Source organism: Oncorhynchus kisutch, linkage group LG1 (genome assembly GCF_002021735.2).
Source record: "Oncorhynchus kisutch isolate 150728-3 linkage group LG1, Okis_V2, whole genome shotgun sequence".
Classification (NCBI taxonomy): Eukaryota; Metazoa; Chordata; class Actinopteri; order Salmoniformes; family Salmonidae; genus Oncorhynchus; species Oncorhynchus kisutch.
Window position 1 is genome coordinate 75,422,190 of NC_034174.2, and position 18,750 is coordinate 75,440,939.

An 18,750-nucleotide genomic window follows, 5' to 3' on the forward strand; every position below is an offset into this window, starting at 1 on the left:
GTGTACAGTATGTTAAAATCTCATTTGTAACATAATGTAGAATGAAAGCATAAGGGCTTTTCTCCTACACACCATACACACACCAGACACACACGCACCAGACACAGTGTCCCCTTTGTCCAGCAGTACTGTATAACTCACTCAATTAGGAAGTGTATGTATTGCAGCGAGCGGGCACTCCAGTCCAAAAGCCTGGTGTGTGCGTGTGCATGTGCGTGCGTGTGTGTGTGTGTGTGTGTGTGTGTGCGTGCGTGCGTGCGTGTGTGTGTGCGTGTGCTTGTGTGGGTGTGTCCAAAAGCCCAGTCAGTCTGTTTCGAATATTGGCAAACGTCTTCAGTAAGCGTTTATATCAACCGATCCAAGAGAAATACCCTGGCAACATTTGGTTATGTAACCCAACCTCAAACTAATATGAAGTCTGTCTGTGTTTGTGTCGCCTCCTTTTAAAACCACACCACAACCCGACAAACATTAGTTTTGTTCATTGTTTGTTATGAATATAGTCCACTGTGACACTCATTAAATGGAAGCATTTTTATGCTATGTCATGATTATCTTGTGACGTTAGGAAATGTGAAGGGGAGTTTGACTGGGAGTGAGTACCGTGTGACAGTCTATGGTGGCGGTAACGTCATAATAACACAGAGACAGAGAAAGGCTTCTGGCTCCGAGGGTTGCATTTTGGGCTGTAGTTTGGGTTTGGAAAAGGATTATGGGGGAGCAGTTTATGGTTTGGCAGAGAGGGTGAATATCATTTTGAGAAACCACAAAGGCACACAATCCCTCCTCTATTTCACTGGTTTATTCACTAAAAGTCTTGCTAAACCAATGGAGCCGGTACTGTCCGTCCATGGCGTCTTATAACACTGGTGGATTGTGGGAACTAAAGAGATGCCATATTACCATTTCAACTAAGGTGTCACTGATTAAGATGTAAAAACTGCACGTTTTACACGAGTACTGTATTATCAAAGGTATTTCCTGTCTGTGAGAACTTTGAAGTGATTTATATGTTGAAACTAAGTCAGCATCTGGGCTTCTTTGAAAAGTTACAGAATAATAACAACATTGACTTTTTACTAAACACAGTATCTTATCCCTTACTGAGAGAGTACAATAATAACATTATCTTATTCATTTATGAAATGTTCTTAGTAAAACCGTTACCTGTATTGACAAAGTGTCTCAGAAAAGATTGCTGATCTAGGATCAGTGTAGCCTGTTAGATTATAATGAATAAGATTACAATGGACAGGTGGAACCTGATCCTAGATCAGCACTCTTCCTCTGAGACGCTTTAGAACACAGGCCCTGCTCTATAACCTGAGAGTTGCTTTGGCATTAGCAGTGTGTTGGTCTTGATATCTACTTCCTTCCTCTCTGTATTGAAGGTATGTATGAGTGAGAGCAGAGATATACTCAGTTACTAGTTCACAGGGGTTTCATGTTCAAAGTGTCTGAGTATGGGTCATAAGAGGTGACCCCTTAAGTTGTACTAAGTTCTCTCTCTCTCTCTCTCTCTCTCCTCCCTCCCTCCCTCTCAATAAAGTTCATGTTAATATCTGCCTAAAGGGGTTCTTTTTTCTCTCTCTCTCTCTCTCTCTCTCTCTCTCTGTCTATGTCTCTATATTTTCTGACTGACAGGTGAAAACTAAAGACATTATAACAAATTGACATTATAAATAGTTTATTAGTAACTTGTAACTGATGTAGCAGTTGTTTTAAACCTTCCTTTATGTGAATAACATACCAGAAACTAATCAGGAAGTCAGTCAGCAATAGAAAACCAGGGATACAAAAATAAGAGGATATACATCATGTAGGTGACTTCCTTCCGTTCCAGAAGGAGAGTAACATCTTGGAATCTTGTAATATACAAAACATAATCCCAGTCACTGTCCTCGGAATCTGATGGAAAAATCCAGAAGCATCAGAAATGATTGGGAGGATTCCAAACCGCTTGTCATCCAAAATCATGGGAGTAGTCTTGTAGTCAGAAGTCCTTTATATAAAGACTGTAACTCCCAGTTGGTGTAGTCACGTAATTTGACACCTGTCAATCATCAAATCGAAGCCACACCCACTCCTAATACCGAAGTCCTTATTTGCATCTTCCAGAAACATCATTCCCGATTCTGGCAATATTTTGACGTTATCAAAATGATTGATTTTTGAAGGTTCGTCTTGTGGGAAGATATAGAATATAACATATATAGAATATGTTCTCTGTCCTCTGTCTCCACTTCTCTTGTTGCCATCACACACAACGTGGCTGAAGTTCATATCTCAGTCTGAGAAACATGTTCTCTTCCCTCTTCCTCTCTTTCACTCTTCTCTCTTTCATCCATCTGTCTTCACCTTACACCTGATGGGAGGAGAGAAATAGGTACCAAATGTTAGCTTAGCCAATCAGACAATACAAGTCATCCCCCTAATGTCAAATGTTCACCACTTAAAACAATGAATCTTTAGCACCCCCATCTTTCACCACCAAATACAACCTCCATACCCAATGTAATCAGCCACGGCACCAGTCACCAATTAAAACCAGTTCCTAATTTCACCCCCTCTTCCTGTTTGATTGATACTGGTCTCTGATTGGCGATTCCCATGATTGGCATTTAAACCCAGATCATTGATTGGCCGTAGTGCTAATGCCTACCGTAATGACACTAATAAACACTCATGTTTTTCCACATGCCTGAGAAAGGTATGAGAAATTCTTTGAGGTTTTTGAGCTTTTTACGTTTCCTCCCTTTACCCTTGGTCCTACTGGGTCCTGTGAATGAAGGGGGAGGAGGGGGAAGAGGGGGGTCTATAAAGAAAAAAGGGGAATGAAAAAAGGAGTGGAATACCCTGAGGGAGAACCATTTCAATTCCTCAACTGTTATCAGTTTATATCAGTGTAGAGAGACACTCTCAGACAGGAGCTGACGCACACACTGTCAGCAGTAGAGTAGAGTAAGATATTTACCATTGTCTGTATCGTAGAGTTCCTTGATGTGTCGTTTGGAGGTGCATATGCACTCAAGGTGCTCCTCCAGCCGCACCAGCACCTCCTTCAGTTTAGGACGCCTCCTCACATACTCTACCTTAGCCACCTGGAGAGGCAGGGAGGGAGGGAGGGAGGGAGGGGGGGAGGGAGGGAGGGAGGGATCAGAATGAGTTCTGTAGAATCCCCTCTTTTCGAGGTAATGGAAGGATACAAAAACCTGACACACACCCTCGTACACACACACACACACACACACACCCTCGTACACTAACACACACACACCCTCGTACACTAACACACACATACACATACACACACACACATACACACACACACCCTCGTACACTAACACACACACACCCTCATACACTAACACACACACACGTAAACAAGCACACACACATTAGTGTTCGCTCAAAAAGTGAGCCACGCCTGCTAGGACTGATTGTACAAGCCTCTCTTCTCTTTCAAGTCTGAACATACACAAAGACAACACACACACACACGCACACATGCACACTCAGAAAGGTGCTGCCTTGTTACAACATGAACCAGAGGAGCACAGCGGAGACAGTAACACTGTTATTGGTACAGAGGTTCAGGTGAGGTAAGGCATCTCAATAGTGTGGACTGGAGACGCTCCCCTGTCCATGTTCTAATTAAGGCTGTTTCTCCTTGTGTCATTTCCTTCATCTGATTCTGCACTGATAGGAAACAACTGGACAGATGTCATGCTACTTACTTTCCCTGTGCTTACAGGGCAGGGTACAGATGTAGGATCTGAATTTGATCACTCTGTTGTGGCTGAGAATTTAAAAAGGCTTCTAAAGTTTGTAATTTCCACTTTAAAATGTCAGGCTTGATTTTTCCTTACAAAAAATGTATCAACCCCTAAACATAATAATTCACATTTCCTGTTGCTGACTGGTTATTTTCCTGCTGTAGCAAACTGGCTCAAATTAAGATCCTACATCTGTATGTGAAAGGGAGGAGACATGGAGAAGAACCCATTTTAGGCTCTACTGAGATGCAGCCTGAGGGAGTTTCTAAGTCTCCTACCTGTCAAATGAAATACAGGGAATGAGACACGAGTCAACTCAAAGGTGTGTAACACGAGGTGTGGTAGGGTTCTCAGTAAACCACCAGGTCTAATTAATATGATAATGTCCTTCGAGCTGTTATTTCCCCAGAAAGGCATCATAAAGTCAGACATAACAATGGAACCTTTGTCTCTCTCCCACCAGTGGAAACTGGAATGGAGGGAAACAGACAGTGGACACAGAGAAACCATGGGAGATTAATACACAGAGCCAAGACCAGTATGAGCCATTGAGAAACAACTGTCTGCTGTTCTGGTACTGATGAATGGTTTCTGGAAGAGCAGAGCTAGCATGCACGTGCACACACACATTCACACACCCTCGAAGGCTTCTCCTGGACATCACACAGCGTGTGAAAGTGTGTGCGCGTGCATGTGCGTGTGTGTGTGTGTGTGTGTGTGTGTGTGTGTGTGTGTGTGTGTGTGTGTGTGTGTGTGTGTGTGTGTGTGTGTGTGTGTGTGTGTGTGTGTGTGTGTGCATACGTGTGTACGTGCGTGTGTGCACTCACACGTGTATGTGTGTGTGTTTCCTCTCCATAGTTCTGTCTCTGTAGTTGAGTCTCAGGATATACGGGAGACTTATCTTTTGATTTCCTCTCTGTCAAAGACAAAGAGAAAGAAAGAAAGAATGAAGAAAAGGAAAAAGAATGAAAGAGAGAGACCCTTTCATCTGATATTGAGTATCAAAAGGGGATCAAATCTCTGCTCTCTCTTCTCTCCTCATCTGTCCATTCCTCTCATCCCTCTGCTCTCTCTATCCCTCTCTTCTTTCCTCATCTGTCCATTCATCTCTCTGCTCTCTCTATCCCTACCTTCTCTCCTCATCTGTCCATTCCTCTCATCCCTCTGCTCTCTCTATCCCTCCATTCTCTCCTCATCTGTCCATTCCTCTCATCCCTCTGCTCTCTCTATCCCTCCCTTCTCTCCTCATCTGTCCATTCCTCTCATCCCTCTGCTCTCTCTATCCCTCCCTTCTCTCCTCATCTGTCCATTCCTCTCATCCCTCTGCTCTCTCTATCCCTCCCTTCTCTCCTCATCTGTCCATTCCTCTCATCCCTCTGCTCTCTCTATCCCTCCCTTCTCTCCTCATCTGTCCATTCCTCTCATCCCTCTGCTCTCTCTATCCCTCCCTTCTCTCCTCATCTGTCCATTCCTCTCATCCCTCTGCTCTCTCTATCCCTCCCTTCTCTCCTCATCTGTCCATTCCTCTCATCCCTCTGCTCTCTCTATCCCTCCCTTCTCTCCTCATCTGTCCATTCCTCTCATCCCTCTGCTCTCTCTATCCCTCCCTTCTCTCCTCATCTTTCCATTCCTCTCATCCCTCTGCTCTCTCTATCCCTCCCTTCTCTCCTCATCTTTCCATTCCTCTCATCCCTCTGCTCTCTCTATCCCTCCCTTCTCTCCTCATCTTTCCATTCCTCTCATCCCTCTGCTCTCTCTATCCCTCCCTTCTCTCCTCATCTGTCTATTCCTCTCATCCCTCTGCTCTCTCTATCCTTCCCTTCTCTCCCCATCTGTCCATTCCTCTCATCTCTCTGCTCTCTCTATCCAACCATGCCTCACCCCTTCAAAAACACTGCTTCTCTCTTTCTCACTCTCTTTCTGTACATTTAAGCACAGTTAGATTTCCTCCAATAGTTACGACTCTTATTTGCAGGGATATCTCTATGACCTTTGACCCTCTATTTCTGCATATGATCTCTATCTGAGGTCTACAACAGATAGCACTGCCTCAGCCAGCTCAGATCAGATCAGATTGCATTCATTAGGAACTAAACATAATAGCATTTACCTAAACAAGGAGGGACGACCTCAGCACCCAGAAATAACAACTTCTTCCTCTGTGTGAACTGTCTGAGGAACAGCTAAGCCAAACAGACACACACACAAACACACAAGGAATAGCTCAGCCAGACAGACAGCATCTTTAGTCTTTTAATAGACAGAGGACTGAGGAGCCATTCACTCAGAGGGAAACAGGGAGTGGGGAAAACAAAATAACCCCCGTAGTGAATACACTGAAGCACTGAGATCATGAACACACCCACTATCCTCCTCGGCTCAGACGATGGTAAACTGGCTGGAAATCCTTAGTGCATGAACACACACACACCGTCTTACTCCTTTTTCTCTCTCTCCATCCTCACTCTCTCTCTCTCTCTCTCTCTCTCACACACACACACACACACACACTGAGCAGAGCTTCCAGTTGGCAGTGTGTGTGGGTTTAAGATGGCAGGGTTTACTAGCTGTTATGTGCCAGGCCTGGCAGAGATCAAATACAAATGATTATGTTGCTGCGGTCGCGAGGGAGTCTCCTGGCCTGGCACACACACACACACACACACATATACACATATTCACATATACAGTATCAGACAAAGGTTTGGAAACACCTACTCATTGAAGTGTTTTTCTTTATTTTTGTTATCTTCCAGGTGAAGCTGGTTGAGAAAATGCCAAGAGTGAGCAAAGCTGTCATCAAGGCAAACGGTGGCTACTTCGAAGAATATCAATTATAAAATACATTTTGATTTGTTTAACACTTTTTCGGTTACTACATGATTCCATATGTGTTACTTCATAGTTTAGATGTCTTGACTATTATTCTACAATGACTGGTACTGTACACATACACACGTATGCAGGCATGAACACACACACACACACACACACACACACACACACACACACACACACACACACACACACACACACACACACACACACACACACACACACAGAGAAGTGGAGCTGGACTAGTAGAAAGGGGTTGAATGGTTGAGCTGCTGCAAGTGTGTGTGTGTGTGCCTGTATGTGTGTGCGTGTGCGTTCAGAGAAAGTGTGGCTCTCTCCTACCTTGACAGTGCGGTGGTGCTTGCGGGAAGGCAGGCAGTGCATGTTGCTGGTGTTGCAGCATCCGGTACATCTCTTCACCTCTACACAGGGGGGCCAGATGATGAAGTTAGCAGAGGTGGGATCCACCTGGCTCCGAGGGATCTCGTAGATCACCGTACGAGTCTTACACACCGCGGGTAACGCCTCCTCTGGGGTCAAAGGGGAGGGGGAGAGGTTAAAGGTGAAACATGACAGCATAGAGAGAAGGTAGTGTTGGTGTATACTTACACACAAACACAGAGACACACATACACAGAGAGATACACACACAGAGACACACACATACACACACAGAAAGACATACACACACAGAGAGACACACACACACACACACACACACACACACAAACATACACACATACACAGAGAGAGACATAAACACACACACACAGAGACACACAGAGAAACATGGAGAGACATACACACACAGAGAGAAATACACACACAGAGACACACACAGACACACAGAGACCCACAGAGAGACACACACGTAGACGTAGACATACAGTAGATGGGATATAGACGGAGAGGCAAATACTCAAACAGACACACATTCTCTCTCTCTCTCTCTCTCTCTCTCACACACACACACACACACAAATTCCACAGGTATGCATGAACACAACTACAAAGACACACACACACACACACACACACACTTACCGATGCTCCTCTTGTGCCTGGAGTGTGTCTGAGAGCTCTTCAGCTGTGAGTAGCTGTGGGGGAAGGCCTTGTTGTGGTACCTCTGTTTGTTCTCCCCGATCACCTCATTCTCTGTTGACCACAACGTCAGTGTCATGTTATCCCTACACTAGCTGGGCCAGTGTGTCAAATCGGAGGGCATGCTGTCCGGTCCTCTGGCAGTCTCTATGGGGGTGCCACAGGGTTCAATTCTCGGGCCGACTCTTTTCTCTGTGTATATCAATGATGTTGCTCTTGCTGCGGGCGATTCCCTGATCCACCTCTACGCAGACGACACCATTCTATATACTTTCGGCCCGTCTTTGGACACTGTGCTATCTAACCTCCAAACAAGCTTCAATGCCATACAACACTCCTTCCGTGGCCTCCAACTGCTCTTAAACGCTAGTAAAACCAAATGCATGCTTTTCAACCGGTCGCTGCCTGCACCTGCATGCCCGACTAGCATCACCACCCTGGATGGTTCCGACCTAGAATATGTGGACGTCTATAAGTACCTAGGTGTCTGGCTAGACTGCAAACTCTCCTTCCAGACTCATATCAAACATCTCCAATCGAAAATCAAATCAAGAGTCGGCTTTCTATTCCGCAACAAAGCCTCCTTCACTCAAGCCGCCAAGCTTACCCTAGTAAAACTGACTATCCTACCGATCCTCGACTTCGGCGATGTCATCTACAAAATGGCTTCCAACACTCTACTCAGCAAACTGGATGCAGTCTATCACAGTGCCATCCGTTTTGTCACTAAAGCACCTTATACTACCCACCACTGCGACTTGTATGCTCTAGTCGGCTGGCCCTCGCTACATATTCGTCGCCAGACCCACTGGCTCCAGGTCATCTACAAGTCTATGCTAGGTAAAGCTCCGCCTTATCTCAGCTCACTGGTCACGATGGCAACACCCATCCGTAGCACGCGCTCCAGCAGGCGTATCTCACTGATCATCCCTAAAGCCAACACCTCATTTGGCCGCCTTTCGTTCCAGTACTCTGCTGCCTGTGACTGGAACGAATTGCAAAAATCGCTGAAGTTGGAGACTTTTATCTCCCTCACCAACTTCAAACATCAGCTATCTGAGCAGCTAACCGATCGCTGCAGCTGTACATAGTCTATTGGTAAATAGCCCACCCTTTTCACCTACCTCATCCCCATACTGTTTTTATTAATTTACTTTTCTGCTCTTCTGCACACCAATATCTCTACCTGTACATGACCATCTGATCTTTTATCACTCCAGTGTTAATCTGCAAAATTGTAATTATTTGCCTACCTCCTCATGCCTTTTGCACACATTGTATATAGACCCCCCCTTCGTTTTCTACTGTGTTATTGACTTGTTAATTGTTTACTCCATGTGTAACTCTTTGTTGTATGCTCACACTGCTATGCTTTATCTTGGCCAGGTCGCAGTTGCAAATGAGAACTTGTTCTCAACTAGCCTACCTGGTTAAATAAAGGTGTTCTCAACTAGCCTACCTGGTTAAATAAAGGTGAAATAAAAAAATAAAATAAAAAAATTCAGAAGCAGAGCAACACTGAATGGAGAGAGAAGCTTGAACCCAGAAAAGCTCAAAATAACTGTGTCCCCTCTGTAAATGAACAATCCCTTATCGTCACCATGACAACCATAAGCCTTCTGCTTTCCAATCTAACATCTTTGGTTGTTAGTCGGGTGTGTGTAAAGAACCTTTCTCTTCAAAATGACCTTGTTTGTCCTTTCTGCTCTATATTGACCTGTTTGGGGTCTCTCTCTCAAAGTATATATTTTTGCTACCCAAATACTGACCCCACAGAGAGTGTAGACTGTAGAGGGTGTGTGTATGATTGTGTGTGTCTGTGTGTGTGTTCCTTGCAAGAGTGTGTGCGTGACTGCACTTACGTGCAGGAACTGAAGTGCTTGCTGTATGTCTTGACCAACACAAAGCCTCCCAGCTCCTTCCCCCTGACGCGCAGGAATTTCACCATGAATTATACAAACCAACACAGCAGCCATTTAGCCCTCATTGTGTGTTTGTTAGTGTGTGTGTGTGTGTGTTAGTGTGTGTGTGTGTTAGTATGTGAGTGTGAGTGTGTGTGTGTGTGTGTGTGTCATTCAGCCTTACACTGCTGCTCCACAAATAATGGACAGCATGACAGCAGCATAAAGCCCACAGCCACTTGACCCCCCCCCCCCCCCCCCAGCCCCGAGGAGACAGCTGAGTAGCAGACAGGCCTATTTGCATCTCAATAATGCCAGAATGAATGGTGGGGTGTAGTCAAGACCAAATGAAAAATGATGAAACAATGATAAGAACTTCAGAATGTAGGATGGAGAGACTCACTAAGCAGCCTAACAATGAAGGACTTTAACCGTTTCCTAAGGTATGTTTCAAGCCCTTGTCCAAACTTTCCCCCTTATTCCACCAGACTCCAGTTATGTGTTCACTTTTCCTAAAGTTCATTTCACGTGGAATAAAAAGGTGTAAAACAGATCAAAAGTTTTGACAAAAGCAGCAGGTTCATGGTGACTGTCCTCCCTAGTGCCCCATGGTGACTGTCCTCCCTAGTGCCCCATGGTGACTGTCCTCCCTAGTGCCCCATGGTGACTGTCCTCCCTAGTCCCCCATGGTGACTGTCCTCCCTAGTCCCCCATGGTGACTGTCCTCCCTGGTCCCCCATGGTGACTGTCCTCCCTAGTCCCCCATGGTGACTGTCCTCCCTAGTGCCCCATGGTGACTGTCCTCCCTAGTGCCCCATGGTGACTGTCCTCCCTAGTGCCCCATGGTGACTGTCCTCCCTAGTGCCCCATGGTGACTGTCCTCCCTAGTGCCCCATGGTGACTGTCCTCCCTAGTGCCCCATGGTGACTGTCCTCCCTAGTGCCCCATGGTGACTGTCCCCCCTAGTGCCCCATGGTGACTGTCCTCCCTAGTGCCCCATGGTGACTGTCCTCCCTAGTCCCCCATGGTGACTGTCCTCCCTAGTCCCCCATGGTGACTGTCCTCCCTAGTCCCCCATGGTGACTGTCCTCCCTAGTGCCCCATGGTGACTGTCCTCCCTAGTGCCCCATGGTGACTGTCCTCCCTAGTGCCCCATGGTGACTGTCCTCCCTAGTGCCCCATGGTGACTGCCCTCCCTGGTGCCCCATGGTGACTGTCCTCCCTAGTGCCCCATGGTGACTGTCCTCCCTAGTGCCCATGGTGACTGTCCTCCCTAGTCCCCCATGGTGACTGTCCTCCCTAGTCCCCCATGGTGACTGTCCTCCCTAGTGCCCCATGGTGACTGTCCTCCCTAGTGCCCCATGGTGACTGTCCTCCCTAGTGCCCCATGGTGACTGTCCTCCCTAGTGCCCCATGGTGACTGTCCTCCCTAGTGCCCCATGGTGACTGTCCTCCCTAGTGCCCCATGGTGACTGTCCTCCCTAGTGCCCCATGGTGACTGTCCTCCCTAGTGCCCCATGGTGACTGTCCTCCCTAGTGCCCCATGGTGACTGTCCTCCCTAGTGCCCCCATGGTGACTGTCCTCCCTAGTCCCCCATGGTGACTGTCCTCCCTAGTCCCCCATGGTGACTGTCCTCCCTAGTGCCCCATGGTGACTGTCCTCCCTAGTGCCCCATGGTGACTGTCCTCCCTAGTGCCCCATGGTGACTGTCCTCCCTAGTGCCCCATGGTGACTGTCCTCCCTAGTGCCCCATGGTGACTGTCCTCCCTAGTGCCCCATGGTGACTGTCCTCCCTAGTGCCCCATGGTGACTGTCCTCCCTAGTGCCCCATGGTGACTGTCCTCCCTAGTGCCCCATGGTGACTGTCCTCCCTAGTGCCCCATGGTGACTGTCCTCCCTAGTGCCCCCATGGTGACTGTCCTCCCTAGTCCCCCATGGTGACTGTCCTCCCTAGTGCCCCATGGTGACTGTCCTCCCTAGTGCCCCATGGTGACTGTCCTCCCTAGTGCCCCATGGTGACTGTCCTCCCTAGTGCCCCATGGCGACTGTCCTCCCTAGTGCCCCATGGCGACTGTCCTCCCTAGTGCCCCATGGCGACTGTCCTCCCTAGTGCCCCATGGCGACTGTCCTCCCTAGTGCCCCATGGCGACTGTCCTCCCTAGTGCCCCATGGCGACTGTCCTCCCTAGTGCCCCCATGGCGACTGTCCTCCCTAGTGCCCCATGGCGACTGTCCTCCCTAGTGCCCCATGGCTGACTGTCCTCCCTAGTGCCCCATGGTGACTGTCCTCCCTAGTTCCCCATGGTGACTGTCCTCCCTAGTTCCCCATGGTGACTGTCCTCCCTAGTGCCCCATGGTGACTGTCCTCCCTAGTGCCCCATGGTGACTGTCCTCCCTAGTGCCCCATGGTGACTGTCCTCCCTAGTGCCCCATGGTGACTGTCCTCCCTAGTGCCCCATGGTGACTGTCCTCCCTAGTGCCCCATGGTGACTGTCCTCCCTAGTGCCCATGGTGACTGTCCTCCCTAGTGCCCCATGGTGACTGTCCTCCCTAGTGCCCCATGGTGACTGTCCTCCCTAGTGCCCCATGGTGACTGTCCTCCCTAGTGCCCCATGGTGACTGTCCTCCCTAGTGCCCCATGGTGACTGTCCTCCCTAGTGCCCCATGGTGACTGTCCTCCCTAGTCCCCCATGGTGACTGTCCTCCCTAGTCCCCCATGGTGACTGTCCTCCCTAGTCCCCCATGGTGACTGTCCTCCCTAGTCCCCCATGGTGACTGTCCTCCCTAGTGCCCCATGGTGACTGTCCTCCCTAGTGCCCCATGGTGACTGTCCTCCCTAGTGCCCCATGGTGACTGTCCTCCCTAGTGCCCCATGGTGACTGTCCTCCCTAGTGCCCCATGGTGACTGTCCTCCCTAGTGCCCCATGGTGACTGTCCTCCCTAGTGCCCCATGGTGACTGTCCTCCCTAGTGCCCCATGGTGACTGTCCCCCCTAGTGCCCCATGGTGACTGTCCTCCCTAGTGCCCCATGGTGACTGTCCTCCCTAGTGCCCCATGGTGACTGTCCCCCTAGTGCCCCATGGTGACTGTCCTCCCTAGTGCCCCATGGTGACTGTCCTCCCTAGTCCCCCATGGTGACTGTCCTCCCTAGTCCCCATGGTGACTGTCCTCCCTAGTGCCCCATGGTGACTGTCCTCCCTAGTGCCCCATGGTGACTGTCCTCCCTAGTGCCCCATGGTGACTGTCCTCCCTAGTGCCCCATGGTGACTGTCCTCCCTAGTGCCCCATGGTGACTGTCCTCCCTAGTCCCCCATGGTGACTGTCCTCCCTAGTGCCCCATGGTGACTGTCCTCCCTAGTGCCCCATGGTGACTGTCCTCCCTAGTGCCCCATGGTGACTGTCCTCCCTAGTGCCCCATGGTGACTGTCCTCCCTAGTGCCCCATGGTGACTGTCCTCCCTAGCCTAGTGCCCCATGGTGACTGTCCTCCCTAGTGCCCCATGGTGACTGTCCTCGCTAGTGCCCCATGGTGACTGTCCTCCTAGTGCCCCATGGTGACTGTCCTCCCTAGTGCCCCATGGTGACTGTCCTCCCTAGTGCCCCATGGTGACTGTCCTCCCTAGTGCCCCATGGTGACTGTCCTCCCTAGTGCCCCATGGTGACTGTCCTCCCTAGTGCCCCATGGTGACTGTCCTCCCTAGTGCCCCATGGTGACTGTCCTCCCTAGTGCCCCATGGTGACTGTCCTCCCTAGTGCCCCATGGTGACTGTATTCCCTAGTGCCCCATGGTGACTGTCCTCCCTAGTGCCCCATGGTGACTGTATTCCCTAGTGCCCCATGGTGACTGTCCTTCCTAGTGCCCCATGGTGACTGTCCTCCCTAGTGCCCCATGGTGACTGTCCTCCCTAGTGCCCCATGGTGACTGTCCTCCCTAGTGCCCCATGGTGACTGTCCTCCCTAGTGCCCCATGGTGACTGTCCTCCCTAGTCCCCATGGTGACTGTCCTCCTAGTGCCGCATGGTGACTGTCATCCCTAGTGCCCCATGGTGACTGTCCTCCCTAGTGCCCCATGGTGACTGTCCTCCCTAGTGCCCCATGGTGACTGTCCTCCCTAGTGCCCCATGGTGACTGTCCTCCCTAGTGCCCCATGGTGACTGTCCTCCCTAGTGCCCCATGGTGACTGTCCCCCCTAGTGCCCCATGGTGACTGTCCTCCCTAGTGCCCCATGGTGACTGTCCTCCCTAGTCCCCCATGGTGACTGTCCTCCCTAGTCCCCCATGGTGACTGTCCTCCCTAGTGCCCCATGGTGACTGTCCTCCCTAGTGCCCCATGGTGACTGTCCTCCCTAGTGCCCCATGGTGACTGTCCTCCCTAGTGCCCCATGGTGACTGTCCTCCCTAGTCCCCCATGGTGACTGTCCTCCCTAGTCCCCCATGGTGACTGTCCTCCCTAGTGCCCCATGGTGACTGTCCTCCCTAGTGCCCCATGGTGACTGTCCTCCCTAGTGCCCCATGGTGACTGTCCTCCCTAGTGCCCCATGGTGACTGTCCTCCCTAGTGCCCCATGGCGACTGTCCTCCCTAGTGCCCCATGGCGACTGTCCTCCCTAGTGCCCCATGGCGACTGTCCTCCCTAGTGCCCCATGGCGACTGTCCTCCCTAGTGCCCCATGGCGACTGTCCTCCCTAGTGCCTCATGGCGACTGTCCTCCCTAGTCCCCCATGGCGACTGTCCTCCCTAGTGCCCCATGGTGACTGTCCTCCCTAGTGCCCCATGGTGACTGTCCTCCCTAGTCCCCCATGGTGACTGTCCTCCCTAGTGCCCCATGGTGACTGTCCTCCCTAGTGCCCCATGGTGACTGTCCTCCCTAGTGCCCCATGGTGACTGTCCTCCCTAGTGCCCCATGGTGACTGTCCTCCCTAGTGCCCCATGGTGACTGTCCTCCCTAGTGCCCCATGGTGACTGTCCTCCCTAGTGCCCCATGGTGACTGTCCTCCCTAGTGCCCCATGGTGACTGTCCTCCCTAGTCCCCATGGTGACTGTCCTCCCTAGTGCCCCATGGTGACTGTCCTCCCTAGTGCCCCCATGGTGACTGTCCTCCCTAGTGCCCCATGGTGACTGTCCTCCCTAGTGCCCCATGGTGACTGTCCTCCCTAGTGCCCCATGGTGACTGCCCTCCCTAGTGCCCCATGGTGACTGTCCTCCCTAGTGCCCCATGGTGACTGTCCTCCCTAGTGCCCCATGGTGACTGTCCTCCCTAGTGCCCCATGGTGACTGTCCTCCCTAGTGCCCCATGGTGACTGTCCTCCCTAGTGCCCCATGGTGACTGTCCTCCCTAGTGCCCCATGGTGACTGTCCTCCCTAGTGCCCCATGGTGACTGTCCTCCCTAGTGCCCCATGGTGACTGTCCTCCCTAGTGCCCCATGGTGACTGTCCTCCCTAGTGCCCCATGGTGACTGTCCTCCCTAGTGCCCCATGGTGACTGTCCTCCCTAGTGCCCCATGGTGACTGTCCTCCCTAGTGCCCCATGGTGACTGTCCTCCCTAGTGCCCCATGGTGACTGTCCTCCCTAGTGCCCCATGGTGACTGTCCTCCCTAGTGCCCCATGGTGACTGTCCTCCCTAGTCCCCCATGGTGACTGTCCTCCCTAGTCCCCCATGGTGACTGTCCTCCCTAGTACCCCATGGTGACTGTCCTCCCTAGTGCCCCATGGTGACTGTCCTCCCTAGTCCCCCATGGTGACTGTCCTCCCTAGCGCACCATGGTGACTGTCCTCCCTAGTGCCCCATGGTGACTGTCCTCCCTAGTGCCCCATGGTGACTGTCCTCCCTAGTGCCCCATGGTGACTGTCCTCCCTAGTGCCGCGAGCAGCGGGACAGAGACAACTCCCACTATCACCGAGCAGAAGCTGGTGAGACGTCTTTTAGTTCCCGCCCGAGAGGGGCGTGCTCATGGCTGGGGCAACATCCAATGGAGATTCACTGACTCTCTCCCGCTAAGCTGCAGGAAGTAACTTGTCTAATTCAACATCTCTTATGTGGCAGACAAACCTGTCCAAGTTGCCCACAGGCTAACAGCCTATCACAAACCAGACACAGCCATAGCACCTCTTCTCACCTCTCCCCTCCTACCTTCAAAGGGTACACTTAGAAACAAAGGTTCTGGATAGAACCAAAAAGTGTTCTATGCTTGCTTCATATATGACACCCCTTAAGGTTATCTAGAACAAATGTTGGGTCAGTGAATAAGAACCCATGGGGTTCTGATCAACCAACCCAATAAGAGGGTTCCATATAGAACATTTAGAGGTGCCACAAGCAAGCAATATAACCCGTTTTGGTTCTATCCAGAACCTTGTAGGCTACTTCTGGCATGTTGTGTTGAGCTCAATTCAGTGTCTTTACTGAAGCCTAGCCTTAGGCTGTGTAATAAAGCCATTGAATGAAGACGGATATAAGAGGCTTTCGGCCTACCTTCCAAGTCTAGCTCCAGGAGCCGCTGGAGGTCGCTGATGCTGCGGATCTCACTGCGGGACAGCCGCTCCAACAGCTCCGGGGGGAGTGGGTCCTCCTAGAACAAAAGGAAAATATTGAAATCAAAATAACAGCACTTGATTACCTACACAGACGTTATCGTACCGTAATGGATAGCGCGGCTATAGAAGTGGTATGAGTGTGACTATGTAGCGTTGAAGAAGTGTTTTAAGCACAAATATGTGCACAATTAAGGGTGTGGTATAAAGCACACTTAGTTTGCGCTTGTTGCTGAGAAGCCATAGATTATAGTTACAGCAACGCTACTCTGGAGTTTTGTGCATAATTATGCATAAGTGGAGCATGAGCGAACAAACCTTGCACCTGCCAACGAAGTAAGCGTTGCACTAAAAACGGCATAATTTGAACAGATTTGGCCCCTACATAGCGTACAAACCAAAACTCGTATAATAGTCCTTTACCTCAGCGGCGGTGCGTAACAGGCACAATAAGCAGGCGAGGAGGAAGCTCAGAAAAGCGGCTCTCATCTCCCTTCAGGTCCTTTGGGCTCCAGAACGAGAGAAAGTTCCAGTAGTTCCACCAACACCGTTCCAGAACCAGGAGCTGAGGCGTCGCTCCCAAACCACGGGAATCCAGTACCATCCCTCGGGTGGAACCGCTACCTCCACGAGTCTACAGCCGGTAGTCCGAATTATTTGGCTATTATAGGCAACATGGCGAGGCTAACAGTGGGACTTTATTGGGTGTTCATTTAGGTTTACATTTAAGACTGACGTTTATTGAAGTCAGTTGGGTTTCCTACTCCGCTTTTGGCCAGAGAAGCAACACAGGAGCAGTAGATGGGTCGGTGTTACGGCACCTGAGACAAGAGCTATCTATGAGTATAGGAACTTCCAGATGTGAGAAATGTAATCATTTTGTCGATTAGGCTATAATCCACGCGAAGTGAAGACGTCTCGTAGTGGAACATTTAAGTGTTTTAATCCTTTATGCATGTCGACACAATTCTCTGAGAATATAATATTTCACTATCCATACATTTATGGGAGACTTCCAAAAATATCAACTTTATGTCCTGTTTATATCAGCAAGTGGAGAATAGGTCAAAAAGAATGTCAAGCCGTCCGCATGTCCCGGTTGTTCTTATCAAACGGTTTTTGTAGCCTATTGGATCCCTTCAAAGCAGGTCCGCTGAAGACTGTGATCTCCGTAGTGAATGAAGTCGGAACGCTTTGAGTCATATGATATAGCTACTGCGTTGCTGGGGGCTGGCGGGGCGCGGTCACGTTGCCACTCCGCTCCGCTCTCCGGGTGTGTGCTCTGTAACTACAGATGGATAGATCGGCTATAAAGGAGACCATTGGCTTTTGACTGTGGGCGCGCTCACATCAGTCCATTCAACGCACCAGACTTCTTTCATGCATCATTGGTCAAATGCAGGTGCGTTTCAGATCAATGCAATTATAGTGATGATATGATGATGTTCTTGATGATGGCGATGATTGTACCCCCAAGCCAAAAGACTCCTGAACAGCTAGTCAAATGGCTACCCAGACTATGTGCATCCCCCTGCTGCTCCTCTCTGGTATTATCTATGCACAGCCACTTGAATAACTCTACCCACATGTATATATGACCTCGACACCGGTGACCCCGCACATTGACTCTGTACCGGTACCCTCTGTATATAGCCCAGCTATTGTAATTTACTGTTGCTGTTTAATTATTTGTTATTCTTATCTCTTACTTTTTTAGGTATTTTCTTAAAACTGCATTGTTGGTTAAGGGCTTGTAAGTAAGCATTTCACTATAAGGTATTCGGTGCATGTGACAAACAACATTTGATTTGATTTTGATGGTGATAGTGGTGATGATGATATTGATGCTGGTGATGATGATAATGATGCTGGTGATGGCGATGATGATGACAGTGATGATGAAGGTGATGAGGATGTTGATAAACATCATACCCTGTAACTGGCCCTAAATGCCCTGTTGTTTTACCACACAATGACAGGTTACTAGTTAACACAGTAACATTTGATCCCTTCTAAAGCACCAGTCATTACATTTTAAGGGACTGAGCTCATTTATAACAAAGTACAAACCCATGGTTGAGTAGTTTAGGGTGTTTATCACCTATAAAGTCACGGGAGGCTTTCACCTCTCTCTCTTCTCTCACTTCCCCTTCTTACACCCTTCCTTCAGTTCCCTCCTTCTCCAGCCCCCTCACACCTCCACCACCTCCAACCCTCCCTCCTTCTCCAGCCCCCACACCTCCACCACCTCCAACCCTCCCTCCTTCTCCAGCCCCCTCACACCTCCACCACCTCCAACCCTCCCTCCTTCTCCAGCCCCCTCACACCTCCACCACCTCCAACCCTCCCTCCTTCTCCAGCCCCCTCACACCTCCACCACCTCCAACCCTCCCTCCTTCTCCAGCCTCCTCACACCTCCACCACCTCCAACCCTCCCTCCTTCTCCAGCCCCCTCACACCTCCACCTCTCTCTCTTCTCTCTCTCTTCCCCCTCGTACACCCTCCCTTCAGTTCCTCACACCTCCACCTCTCTCTCTTCCCTCTCTTCCCCCTCTTACACCCTCCCTTCAGTTCCTCACACCTCCACCTCTCTCTCTTCCCTCTCTTC

General features: G+C 50.1%; 1 protein-coding gene across 3 annotated transcripts; it reads right to left on the reverse strand.

Annotated features, from left to right (window-relative positions):
- Positions 1-1,670: 1,670 nt before the first annotated feature.
- LOC109876032 (platelet-derived growth factor subunit A) lies at positions 1,671-17,339 on the reverse strand. Of its 3 annotated transcripts, XM_031833346.1 has the most exons (7): positions 16,566-17,338; positions 16,084-16,180; positions 7,656-7,766; positions 6,954-7,141; positions 2,975-3,101; positions 2,663-2,815; positions 1,671-2,365 (listed from the first exon to the last, which is right to left on the reverse strand). In XM_031833346.1, exons 1-6 carry the CDS (start codon positions 16,629-16,631, stop codon positions 2,673-2,675), a joined length of 732 nt encoding a protein of 243 aa, XP_031689206.1. In that variant the 5' UTR covers positions 16,632-17,338; the 3' UTR covers positions 1,671-2,365; positions 2,663-2,672. The 3 variants fall into 3 exon arrangements, with proteins under 3 accessions (XP_031689206.1, XP_031689209.1, XP_031689215.1); XM_031833349.1 differs by lacking the exon at positions 2,663-2,815 and having other exon boundaries at positions 16,566-17,335; XM_031833355.1 differs by lacking the exons at positions 1,671-2,365; positions 2,663-2,815; positions 2,975-3,101 and adding an exon at positions 4,585-4,692 and having other exon boundaries at positions 16,566-17,339.
- Between the last annotated feature and the right edge of the window lie 1,411 nt (positions 17,340-18,750).